This window comes from Eretmochelys imbricata, chromosome 1, assembly GCF_965152235.1.
Source record: "Eretmochelys imbricata isolate rEreImb1 chromosome 1, rEreImb1.hap1, whole genome shotgun sequence".
NCBI lineage: Eukaryota > Metazoa > Chordata > Testudines > Cheloniidae > Eretmochelys > Eretmochelys imbricata.
The window spans coordinates 349,797,755-349,810,415 of NC_135572.1; the positions used below are offsets into that span (position 1 = coordinate 349,797,755).

Here is a 12,661-nt window from a genome sequence, read left to right on the forward strand (position 1 = left end):
AAGCCCATCTTATTTTTTTCCCCCTCTTGCATTTTCTTTTGCTTTTGATTGAGAGTGAAAAAAAAAAATACAGAAGCCGATGTGGGCAGGAAGTGCTATGAAATAGATGCCACTCTGACTTAAGGTGGTTAGATATTGGTTGAGGCAAAACTCCAGCTGTGTCATTTTTTTTAAAAGTAAACACAGCAGGAAGTCTGTTAACCAATACCAAAATCTTATAGAAATACAGGAACCACCAGGCTAACGAACAAGACAACAAAAGAATGAAAGGTACCACAGTTGTATCTCAGTGTAAGAGATTTCCCTCATCACTACATGGAATGCAACTGCTGTTAAAAAGCTATATGAAAAGATCCACCATCGGGTCAAATTTTCTTAGAAGAAAACTGACCATGAGAAATATTTCCATGAAATAAAAAAAGATCCAGTGGAAATAGTTGTTTTTAGACAATTAAATATTCCCCTGTGGTTTTTGCCACCCAGATGTTGCAGTATTGGGCTAATGCAGGAAGTGAAATTAACTAGAAACAAAAGCAAAACTGACCAGTCAATTCTCCTAATGCATAGCTGAGAAAAAGGCAAAAAATAAACAAGCAGCAGAAATAGAGGAAAGTAAATCTAGTGTTTGTACATTTTTCTGTTTGAATAGGTAAGGATGTGTTTGTGTGTAGTGCATCAGAGGTGGAATGATGGCTAAAGAAATGGTTATACACTTGCTTAGTAAACAGGGAATTCGGCAAGGTTTTAGTCACTGAATATCTTTGCAATTCCCCTATTGGTGTTCCTGGTTTGCCTCTCCCTGGTGTCTGCAGAAGTAGCAGAGGATTCAGACCAGCCCGTAAAAATTATTGGTCTCCAAAGGCAGATTAACTGCTAGAGATATTCCCATTGCATATTATGGAACAAGGCAAGTATCCACATCTGGGAAAGATCCCTTTAGCATGGAATAATCCTTATCTCGCTGGAAGTCCATCTCTTGAGGATGAAGAGCATTAATCCTTCCCTTAACATTTCAGTGTCTTTTTAAGGCTCCCAAACACCATTAGACATGTCTCCAGCTGTCCATTGTTCAGCCCCTGAGATCTGTCTCTCCTCCATCTGTAGTGTGGGCTGAAGCCACGGGTCAGGTCCTCACCTGCAGTATCTGCCTAGTTACATTAACGTCACTGGAACTAATTTAACCCAGCTGGGGATTTGGCTCAGTCTAGGTGCTGCGTCTTTTCTTCTTCACACAACGAACATAAGATGAATGTAATATACAGGAGGTCACACTGGGTGATCTAACAAACATTTCTGGCCTCTGTGACATCACATGAGCATGGGGGAGTCCAAATAACCCTGTGTACTAGCCTTATAAAGCATGCAAGGCCTAGCTACATTCATACCCTGCAGCTCTGGCAGATGTCTAAACATAGAACACGGAGAGCATCACTAGATGATCCACAAACCATTTAAAGGGAAATTACTCCTGAATGCTGCAATGGGCTACTCTGAACCCTGTACCATCTTTTCCACATGGCAGAAGCATTCAGTGCATTTTCTGGCTGAATTGTATTCAGATCAGTGGGGGTGTTTGCCTGGTGCTGGGTTAGGAATCCTCGAGGCGTGGAAATCAAATTTGATTGTAAACTTCTTGGAGGTCTTCACCGCGTAGAGTCTCATTCCGTAACATTCCCAGAAGTGACAACTCCCCTCCACTCCCTCTCACTCCTCCTCCGCCCCCTCTAAGCCACGGGCTGCAAATTCAGTGGCTGGCTGTGGAGAAAAGGGAAATTAAATAGCTATTCCAATTCCCTTTCCAGCCCTCCTCCCACTGCCCAAGGCAGTCTGAAAAAGGGAATGTCTCACCCAAAATGCTTTCAGATGTTCTCTTATTAAAAATATTGTTTTTAGCTCTTTTGCAGTACCAGTCGATGAATACCCCTAAAATGAAAATGACAGAAGGGAATTATTTACATAAGTCAGACAGTAATTCCTAACATGTTCTCTACTGAATTTCAGGACAGGGAGAGAGAAAATTTGACCCTGATCCTGCAAGGATTTATGCACATGCTCACAAGCGCCGACTTTTCAAAGTGCCGGGGTGTGCTCGCCCCCCGGCTCTGGCCCAGGCCTTGCCCCCACTCCACCCTTTCCCCCAAGGCCCCACCCCTGCTCCGCCTCTTCCTGCCCAGTTCTGCCCCCTCCCCTGAGCACGCCACGCCCTCGCTCCTTGCCCCTCCCTCCCAGCGTCCCTGCGTACCGCGAAATAGCTGATTGCGGTGGGTGGGAGGCACTGATCAGCAGGACCCGCCGGTGGATGGGAGGCACTGGGGGGTAGGAGGGAGCTGATGGGGGGCTGCTGGTGGGTGTTCATCACCCAGCATTTTCCCCCTGTGGGTGCTCCAGCCCTGGAGCACGCACGGAGCCCGTATCTATGCCATCTTTATTCACCGGAAGAAATCCTGTTGAACTCCGTTTGGGAGCTCAGAAGTCACAGGACTACTCCTGGTGTGTAAAGTTATGCATGTGTCCAAGTGTCTTTCAGCTGGGAAGCATCCCTTTGTGGGTTACATTTTTCACCTACAATACCAGCTCCTCTATCTGTTTGTGGTCACAGATTAGAAAGCTAAAGGCACAAATACTCAGATTTTTGCAGCTGTAGTTTCAGGGGTGGCCTTACCATGAGGAGAACTGAGGTGGCAGCCTCAGGTGCCAGACTGGGGTGGGGGTGCGCCACTAGGACCCAGAGTTTCAAAGTTTTGGCCCAAGCGAGGAGGCAGGGGGGTGTCATTTGAGCTCCCCGCCTCAGGTGCCAAAATGTGATGGGCCGGTCCTGTGTAGTTTTGCCAGCAAACGGGAGATAATGTATGCCATATCAATATGGCTGGAAATATATCCCATCTGCTCCACACACTGTGAGTTTTGCTCCTGAAAAAAGAGCTGAAATGTTTAAAATCTCCCCTTGGGTAGACCTTGATTCAGCAAAACACTTCAGCACATGCTTAAGCCCCACTGAAGTCAACCATGCTAAGCGTGTGATTACGTGCTTTGCTGAATAAGGGCCTTAGTCTGTACATTCCACGCTGTTCACGTTCATAGAATCATAAAATATCAGGGTTCGAAGGGACCTCAGGAGGTCATCTAGTCCAACCCCCTGCTCAAAGCAGGACCGATCCCCAATTAAATCATCCCAGCCAGGGCTTTGTCAAACCTGACCTTAAAAGCTTCTAAGGAAGGAGATTCCACCACCTCCCTAGGTAACGCATTCCAGTGTTTCACCACCCTCCTAGTGAAAAAGTTTTTCCTAATATCCAACCTAAATCTCCGCCGTTCATTTGCTTAAGACCATTAAGTGTATTGCTTCCTAATATAGTCAAGAAAGTGTTGCCCCTCCTATCTTCCCAGGCGTGAGGGCTGCACTGGAGCTGCGGTAGGAGACGGGCCAAGGCACCTGCCTCGAGCAGAAGTGCCTATTCTCAGAAGCAGAAACGTAGGCACCAACGCAACTTTCACAACAAAAATATTGGTGCCGAGTGAGTTTAGGCACCCGTCGGGTTAGGCAGCAGCTGAGGGGGGTTTGTGGATTGCAGTGGTCCCTAAAATGGGGACTTAGATGCCAAAGTTCCTTTGTGGATCTGGCCCTTAGTCAGAGGTGAAAGTAAGCCGGTCCAGTCCGGCGTGCCATACCGGACCGGCTTCCCCAGCAGTGATTTAAAGGGCCGCAGTGGCAGGAGCCCTGGCCCTTTAAATTACTGCCCGAGCCCGCTGCCGGAGCCCCGGGGTAGAAGCGGCAGGGCTCCCGCAGTGATTTAAAGGGCCCAGAGCTCCATGGCGGCCGAAGCCCAAGGCCCTTTAATTCGCCCCTGAGCCCCAGGGTTCTCAGCCGCCTCTGCAGCTGTAGTTCCGGGCTGATTTAAAGGCCCTGGGGCTCCTAGCCACAGCTGGAGCCCCGGGACCTTTAAATCTTCATTTAAAGGCCCCGCCTCTTCCAGTTGAGGCCACGCCTCTTCCAGTTGAGGCCACTCCCCCGCTCAGGACTCTGGTGTACCCGTAAGTCCTTTAAATTACTTTCACCCCTGCCCTTAGTCTCTCTGTACCTCAATCCCCTTCTGTAAAATGGGGGTAATAGCACTGCCCTAGTTCACCAAGGTGCTGAGAGGATACATTTGTTAAACTTTGAGGTGCTCAGATAGCCTGTTGATAGGCGCCATATAAGTGTCTTAATTACATAGTCTTACTATGAGAGCTGGGTTTAATTCCCAACTCCACCACAGACTTCCTGTGTAATGTTGGGTGAGTCACTGAATCCCTTTGTGCTTAGTTCCCCATCTGTGAAATGGAGACTATGGTGCTTCCTTACCTCTGTCTACCTTGTAAGCTTAGAGGGTAAGCTCTTCAGGGGCAGGAGCTGCATCTTAATGTCGCAACGGGGGCCATTAGGTGCAACTGTCATCTACTGCTCTCCTGCACCATGCCACGATATCTGCCAGAGGTCCAGTCCCATCCAGCTTCACGCTTTCTGAGTGGTTAATAAAGAAGTGTTTTTATATTGGCATTTAGCTACAGAAAATAGGAAGATGTTAGAAGTTGGATATGAAGCAAAGGATTAGATCATACAGCCCTCCCCTGTGCCAGGACTGGGTATGTACTATATGCCCTCTGCTTTCATCAAGTTATCAGGTGCTTGCTCTCTGTCTCCCCACAGACACTTCTGTGGGGACTTCACACATTTCTGTGGTCTTACTGGGGAGAAAAAGTGAGCCTGTAGTTATTGTTCTTTGTAAAGAAATGGAATAGAAAGTTAGTGCACACAACACAAAAGACTCACGCAGATCCCTGATGAACCGTTCCCCAGATACGATTTGTTTCCTTCAGCTGCAAAGGGCCCACATAGCAGTGTAAAATATCCCCTCTCCTTTGCTGATGACTGCTTGATTGCCATGACATTTCAATGATCGGCTTATGGGAAGTTCCCTGCATATTCCCAATCCAGGGCTCCAATTCTTTATAACTAATATATGGTAAGAATCCCTAAAATTGATTTTCAATAGAATATAGTGACATGCTGTTGAGGTTAGTTACTGTGCAGTCAACCAGGGCTACAATAAATGGTATTTTTCATTGGAACGGAGGGTTTTCAACTCTCCAGTGGAATACAGACCTCGTTCCTAACGCTGATGGTGTATGAGGGGTGGGCCCTAAGTCTGGTACTGATTTGAGATCTTATAACTCTTCAAAACGGATTTTTTTAAAAACTTTGACCTTTGCTGTCAACATGATGGGCCATGTTCATTGCTAAAGTAACTGCATCACTTCAGTGGATTACACTAGTGATGAATTTAGCCCAATACTTTTCACCTAAGTGAAGTTTTTCTAAATATTTGAGAAAATTATTTAGTTGCATTTGGGGTATTTTTGTGCCAAGAAGATATAGAACAATATTTAGACTGCTTTGTTGATTTTCATGCTCAAAGATTTCCAAAGTACTATATTATACTTTTTAATCATAAGAACAGCCATACTGGGTCAGACCAAAGGTCCATCTAGCCCAGTATCCTGTCATCTGACAGTGGCCAGTGCCTGGTGCTTCAGAGGGAATGAACAGAACAGGTAATCATCAAATGAGCCATCCCCTGCCATCATGCAGTGACTGTAAGTGCTCAGCATGGGTAGAAAGCTGGCTAGATTGTCGGGCTCAACGGGTAGTGATCAATGGCTCCATGTCTAGTTGGCAGCCGGTATCAAGTGGAGTGCCCCAAGGGTCGGTCCTGGGGCCGGTTTTGTTCAATATCTTCATAAATGATCTGGAGGATGGTGTGGATTGCACTCTCAGCAAATTTGCGGATGATACTAAACTGGGAGGAGTGGTAGATACGCTGGAGGGGAGGGATAGGATACAGAAGGACCTAGACAAATTGGAGGATTGGGCCAAAAGAAATCTGATGAGGTTCAATAAGGATAAGTGCAGGGTCCTGCACTTAGGATGGAAGAATCCAATGCACCGCTACAGACTAGGGACTGAATGGCTAGGCAGCAGTTCTGCGGAAAAGGACCTAGGTGTGACAGTGGACGAGAAGCTGGATATGAGTCAGCAGTGTGCCCTTGTTGCCAAGAAGGCCAATGGCATTTTGGGATGTATAAGTAGGGGCATAGCGAGCAGATCGAGGGACGTGATCGTTCCCCTCTATTCGACATTGGTGAGACCTCATCTGGAGTACTGTGTCCAGTTTTGGGCCCCACAATGCAAGAAGGATGTGGATAAATTGGAGAGAGTCCAGCGAAGGGCAACAAAAATGATTAGGGGTCTAGAACACATGCCTTATGAGGAGAGGCTGAGGGAGCTGGGATTGTTTAGCCTGCAGAAGAGAAGAATGAGGGGGGATTTGATAGCTGCTTTCAACTACCTGAAAGGGGGTTCCAAAGAGGATGGCTCTAGACTGTTCTCAATGGTAGCAGATGACAGAATGAGGAGTAATGGTCTCAAGTTGCAGTGGGGGAGGTTTAGATTGGATATTAGGAAAAACTTTTTCACTAAGAGGGTGGTGAAACACTGGAATGCGTTACCTAGGGAGGTAGTAGAATCTCCTTCCTTCGAGGTTTTTAAGGTCAGGCTTGACAAAGCCCTGGCTGGGATGATTTAACTGGGAATTGGTCCTGCTTCGAGCAGGGGGTTGGACTAGATGACCTTCAGGGGTCCCTTCCAACCCTGATATTCTATGATTCTATGATTCTATGGGGTCATTGGACCACTTAATGGTGATCACGGCCCTTCTTGACGGTCCACAGAGTGGATTGTTTTGAGAGCCAAACAGTTGGGAATTAGGGTGTTGGGACATGTATCCATTAAGGGATCTTTCTCTTGCCAGGTCATTAGTAGAATGAAAAAAATGGAGAACTGATGGTACAAACAAATGCAAAGCGAAACCAAACTCCTACTGTGCTATTTATACAACAGACTCATCTCCTCACTCCAAGTGGGCAACCTCTAAGGAGATGGGTTTCTACTTACTTCATATTTCAACAGGCATGAGCAGAAGATTGCAGACGTTTTCAGTGCCAGCCCCAGGCTGTCTTCAGGGTCCTGTTAGCTTGCCCTGGTGCCCATTATTTGGCACAGGCATTTATATTTAAATCTTGCTGCCAGAATTCCTCAAGTTAGTTTTTTCCCCTCCCAGTTTAGCTAGGCCTCTTATTTCACGGGGGTAGGAAATGTTCAAATAGTTGAAGACAAAGAAAGAAGAACAATGCATTTGTTTCTTGTGGTGAGACTGCTGTCTATTTGGATTGGGTTTTCCCATCAATCCAGGCTAAGTCACTCCTCTTCCTGATGCCCCATCTTCTTTAATATCATGGACCCCTTTCCTAATAAGTAACTTTGGAGGGGGTTGCTACTCACCGGGCTCTTGGTGCTGTGCCATATCTGTTCCCATCCTGTTTGTTGCCATGCAAACCTATCCAAGCCTGAGTCGATAATGGGGATGCCTCACCAGCTTCCCTCAAGGACCTGTCTTTCTAATACTGATGTATCTCCAAGCTGCTGAAGCTAACTCCAGAGATATATCACTCAAGACCTGAGGAGATGGATGATGCTAATTCCCTGTATTATTCTGCAGCACAGAAACTAATTTCAGATACTCCAGCCTGTGATTTACCCTCCCCAGCGATTCCTGTGGAAGCTACAAGTCACAGATGCTTCCGAAAATACTTTCTCCCACTTGCGGGCAACATCACACACTGAGATCTTATAGAGAAGCATATGGGTAGTCTTTTGAAGTGACCCTAGGAGCTTTCAGATTTTCACCTGGCACAGTCTGACCATCATCGGCGCACTGCCTGATGTTTTATGAAGAGCTTATGGTGCTTTCTTCTCTGAGGCATGAGGCATCTCTCAAGATATCCAAAGGCTTTCCACTGTATTAAACATAGTACCTAAGTGCCTGTGTAACACACATACCTTCTGGGTGTGGTGCTCTGTCCCATCTAGTGGCACCAAGACCACTTAGAGAGAGAGATTAATGAGTTTGCTCCATAGCCTTAGCTAACGGCCAGTTGGCTATTAGCTCACACTGTAGAGGATCATGCACTGAGGTCCCTGGTTCAATCCTGCCTGCTGATGACCGGGGTCTGTTGGGCGTTACACCTACATGATTCCTCATAGAGTTCAATCTGTGTCTCAGGCAGATTAGCAGCTAAACAGCTGCAGATCCCAGGGCACGTTAGCTAAAGCTGGGAGGAGAAGCTTCACACAAACACCGAGCTTGTGGATTGTCCCTACACTGGTGAGACTTATCTGAGGAAATCCCTTGACGAACCCCTTAAAGATCTAGCAGCGAATAAACCACCCTATTGCCTGTGCCAGAAAAGAGCAGACTTCACAGTTGCTAAGCCGTGAGTCTTACATGCCTTTGAAAAATCAGGCCCGGCGCATTTGCCCCAAATCTTGTTTCAATCCCAGTCCTAATTTTAGATGTTTGTCTTCATGTTCCAAACCAGGAAGAAGAGGGTCTTACCATATTGAGATGGCAAGAGGATCTGCCAGAGGCTAGGGTTGTGAGGCACAGTCATGCACTTACAGAGACTCCTTCTGACTGTTGCAGTCACCCACTACTTCTGCACAGCGTGGGGGGATGGAATCTCGCCTCTCCAAATTGCCTGGTAAGACGGTCGCCATTCTGGCAAGTGGCTGTGACACGGTTTTGCTCCAGCTCCCCCAATTCATTCTTCTTTCTCCCATCTCCTTAAACAGAGAGCCCCAAGTTTTAAAGGCAGCCCCGCCGCAGGAGCACTGACAATGAGAGACAGCCGTGACAGTGCTCCACGTTTTCTGCAGATGTGATGAAAAGGAAAACCCATCGAGTTAGAGACTGACCTTGTCTATCAGTAAAATTCCATTTACAGGTAAGAAAAATGTCTTTATTTACCCTATCCTCCTTCATGACCTTTGAGGTCAGTAGGGTTGTTTTTGCTGTCAGTCTATGGGAGCACTGGTGGTTGGGTGATCTCAGCTGTCAGTTCTGGACTGTGAGATTTATTTCCACTCATAGTCCATGAAAGGCCAGGTTTCACCTTGAGAGCACAGGGCAACCTGTTGATTGATGCTGAAACTAAGCAGTTCAAAAGGCAGCAGGAGGTTACAGGCCAGGTTTGCCATTTGTGGACCGTGCGCATGTGTCAATTCTGTTTATTTTAGGCTTTTGTACTGCTGCCCATGACCATATCTGAGCACTTTCTGTGCAAAAATAGATTAGCAATACCAAAGTCCCTAGTGAATTTCATACAGTCTCTGGCACTTCTTACGTTTCAGCTTATCAGATGCTCTGCTTGGGAGAGGGTGTTTGTGTGTATAAGTGAGAGGTGGTGCTGGTTCTTGTGAATGTTGTTCTGGTTAGGGTGGGAAAACTTTTGTCACATGAAAAAGATTTTTCAGTGTTTTCTAAAATTGGTCAGACTGTGAATTCAGCTAATCTCTTGTAGAAGTTCAGATGCCCTTAACTGGGAATGCTTTGCCTCCAGCTCTGACACGCTTATTACTGGGCATTGTGACCTTCATTATCCCAGAGAATCACACTGTTTTAGGCAGTTCATAGATGGAAATTCACTGTCTTATGTCGGTAGGACCTGAGCCGATAAAGGCTCTGACAACTAGATGTAAGGTCTTAAACTGGCAGCTGAAGTGGACTGGGAGATATTGGAGGGGCCAGACCAGAGTCATGAGCTTTTACTCTTTGTATGGGACCTAGATATTACTATGATGGGCACCCAATAATCTGTAAATAAAGAGTTATTCTGTTGACATGATTATCACTTTGCTATATCTTTTCACTGCAAGCTGTAGAAGAGCTATAATAGGAGAACAAATAAGTTGCTCTTCAGCTGTACGGTATGTCACAGTGGCTTAATGTGTCTTAGGTCACATCTACACAACCTAACTTAAATCAGCACACAGCTGCCTCCGTAATCACATTGCTTGTGCATGTCTACACTTGGCTCCTTGTGTCAGTGCGCATCCTCACCAGGAGCACTGGTACCGATTGTACTGTCAGTGTGGGGCACTGTGGGACGGCTCCTGAAAGCCAGTAACAGTTGACATAAGCAATGCAGTGTCTATACTGACATTGGGTCGACCCACCTACATCAACCTTGACTCTGTGTCGCTGTGGAGGTGGAGTTATTACGTTGGCATAGTGGGGCAGTTACATCAGCGGGGGCGAAATTTAAATGTCGACACTTACATAGTTAGGTTGGAGTAAGCTGCCTTGCATCGGTCTAACTCTGTAATGTAGACCAGGCTTTAGATGTCTAAACATAAATGCAAGGAGCATGGGGAATAAACAGGAAGAACTGGAAGTATTGTACTTAAGCTAAACTCTGACTTAATTGGCATCTCAAAGACTTGGTGGAATAAATCTCATGACTGGAATATTGGTATAGAGGGATGTAGCTTGTTCTGGAAGACCATATTCAAAGAATAGTTATCCAAAGCTTGCTGTCAAACTGAGAGGCCATATCTAGTGGGGATCTGCAGGGGTCTGTCCTGGATCTGGAAATAATTGATGTTTTTATTAATTACTCTGGATAACTGAGTGGAGAGTGTGCTTATAAAATGTGTAGATGGCATCAAGCTGAGAGGGGTTGCTAGCACTTTGAAGGATAGGATTGAAATTCAAAACGACCTTGACAAATTGGAGAATTGTTCTGAAATCAACAAAACTAAATTCAGTAAAGACAAGTGTAAAGTACTACATTTAAGGATCAAAATCAAATGCACACTACGAAATGGGGAATAACTGGTTAGTACTCCTGAAAAGGATCTGGGGACTTATAGTGGATCACAGATTCAGTCTGAGTCAGCAGTATAATGCAGTTCCAAAAAAGGCTAATATCATTCTCAGATGTATTAACCGGAGCGTTATAGGTAAGACATAGGAGGTAATTGTCCTGTTCTACTTGGTACTGGTGAGGCCACAGCTGTAGTATTGTGTCCAATTCTGGGCACCACACGTTATGAAAGATCTGGACAAATTGGAGAGAATCCAGAGGAGAGCAACAAAAATGATAAAAGATTAAGAAAACCTGACCTATAAGGAAAGGTTAAAAAAAACTGGGCATGTTTAATCTTGAGAAAAGAAGACCAAGGGGGGACTCGATACCAGTCTTTGCATATGGAAGGGGCTGTTACAAAGAGGTCGGTGATCAATTGTTCTCCATGTCCACTGAAAGTAGAAAAAGAAGCAATGACTTGATGTGCAGCAAAGGAGATTAAGGTTAGATATTAGGAAAATCTTTCTAACTATATGGATAATTAAGCATTGGAATAGGTTTCCAAGGGAGGTTGTGAAATCCCCATCGTTGGAGGATTTTTAAGAACATGTTAGACAAACATATGTCAGGTCTAGGTCTGCTTGGTCCTGCCTCTGTGCAGGGGGTGGATTCGACGACCTCTCGAGGTTCCTTCCAGCCCTACATTTCTGTGAATCTATGATTCCATAAGTGTTCTCCTCCTTGAAAGATCTGGATCCAATGAGCAGAATTTTTGCTTCAAAGGTTGGCCAATAAATAAGTGTCAGATACTCAGTGATGTGGATGCCTGGCATCACTTCTACATTGCACATAAATAGCGCTTCAATTTTTCACAGCGTCATGTTTCACTTGCAGGTTTCCAATAGACTGGTGTTCCCAAAGCTCAGTGTTTCCCCACAAAACGCTCCGTTTTGTGAGCGTGTGACTGCACATAAACTACAGGAGAGGTTATCCCATCAATATGCCTTGGTTTCACTACTGCTGTACTTCCAATGTGTAGTTATATGGGAGCTGGTGTTGGATCAGTGGTACTCTGAAGCCAGCTGAATGCATTTCCAGCAAATGCCTTGGGACCCGTTAAGTCACGCCTTGAAATCAACACATCAGGTTACATTACCTCACTCATGTGTAGCCTCATGGCAGTTTTGTGCTAGTCCAGTATCTTGCCAGGCAGAAGATTGGACTAGAGCAGGGGATTGGTCTAGATGACCTTCCAAGGTCTCTTCCAACCCTAATAGTCTATGATTCTAAGAGGAAATCATAGAGGCCCGGTTCGGATGGATGAGTAGCTGCGAGTTTGCCGGCTACCAGTGATCAAACACTAGTTAAAACAAAGGGAATTTTTCAACTCCCCCAATTATCATTTCTCTGTTCCTCGACACAGGATCTGTCATGTCACCCTTTCTTCGGATTGGCTTATCAAACTATGACAGCGGCCCCTACCTGCCATCGCAAGGGGAGGTGATTAATCCTTATTGTGCGGTGATGGTCAAAGAAGCAGAGGAATCAGGTAAGCATATACATGCTAAGATATACATATTTCGTGGCTGTTATAGATGTGTGCCTTTCTGCATTGCTACTTGTGCGTAAAACGTGGGCTGAGATCCTTATAAGCATTCGTAGCATCTTTTAATAACAAATTTTAAAAACGATTGTATTCCGTAGAATAATTCCTCTATCATGCACGGCTTGGCTGGGCTCGCTGGGGCCTTCAAGACCATGAAGTGTTTAAAAGGTAGCCTAGAAAAGCCCTCATCTTTACTGTGGGCTCCTGGGTGCTGAGGCTATAGATCCCAGCATGTATTGCTCCAGAATTAGCTGAGCCAAGTCACGTTGTTTCATTTTTATTCAAATTAGGTGCAAATTGCCTCGGTGTCTC

General features: G+C 45.7%; 1 protein-coding gene across 1 annotated transcript in view; it reads left to right on the forward strand.

Annotated features, from left to right (window-relative positions):
• PRKCQ (protein kinase C theta) overlaps positions 1-12,661 on the forward strand; it is an 89,300-nt gene that overhangs the window by 12,567 nt on the left and 64,072 nt on the right. The window contains exons 2-4 of the mRNA XM_077836937.1: positions 8,476-8,637; positions 8,729-8,880; positions 12,167-12,292. Coding sequence (XP_077693063.1) covers positions 12,175-12,292 — 118 coding nt within the window. The 5' untranslated portion in view covers positions 8,476-8,637; positions 8,729-8,880; positions 12,167-12,174. The remainder of the gene's footprint in view (positions 1-8,475; positions 8,638-8,728; positions 8,881-12,166; positions 12,293-12,661) is intronic.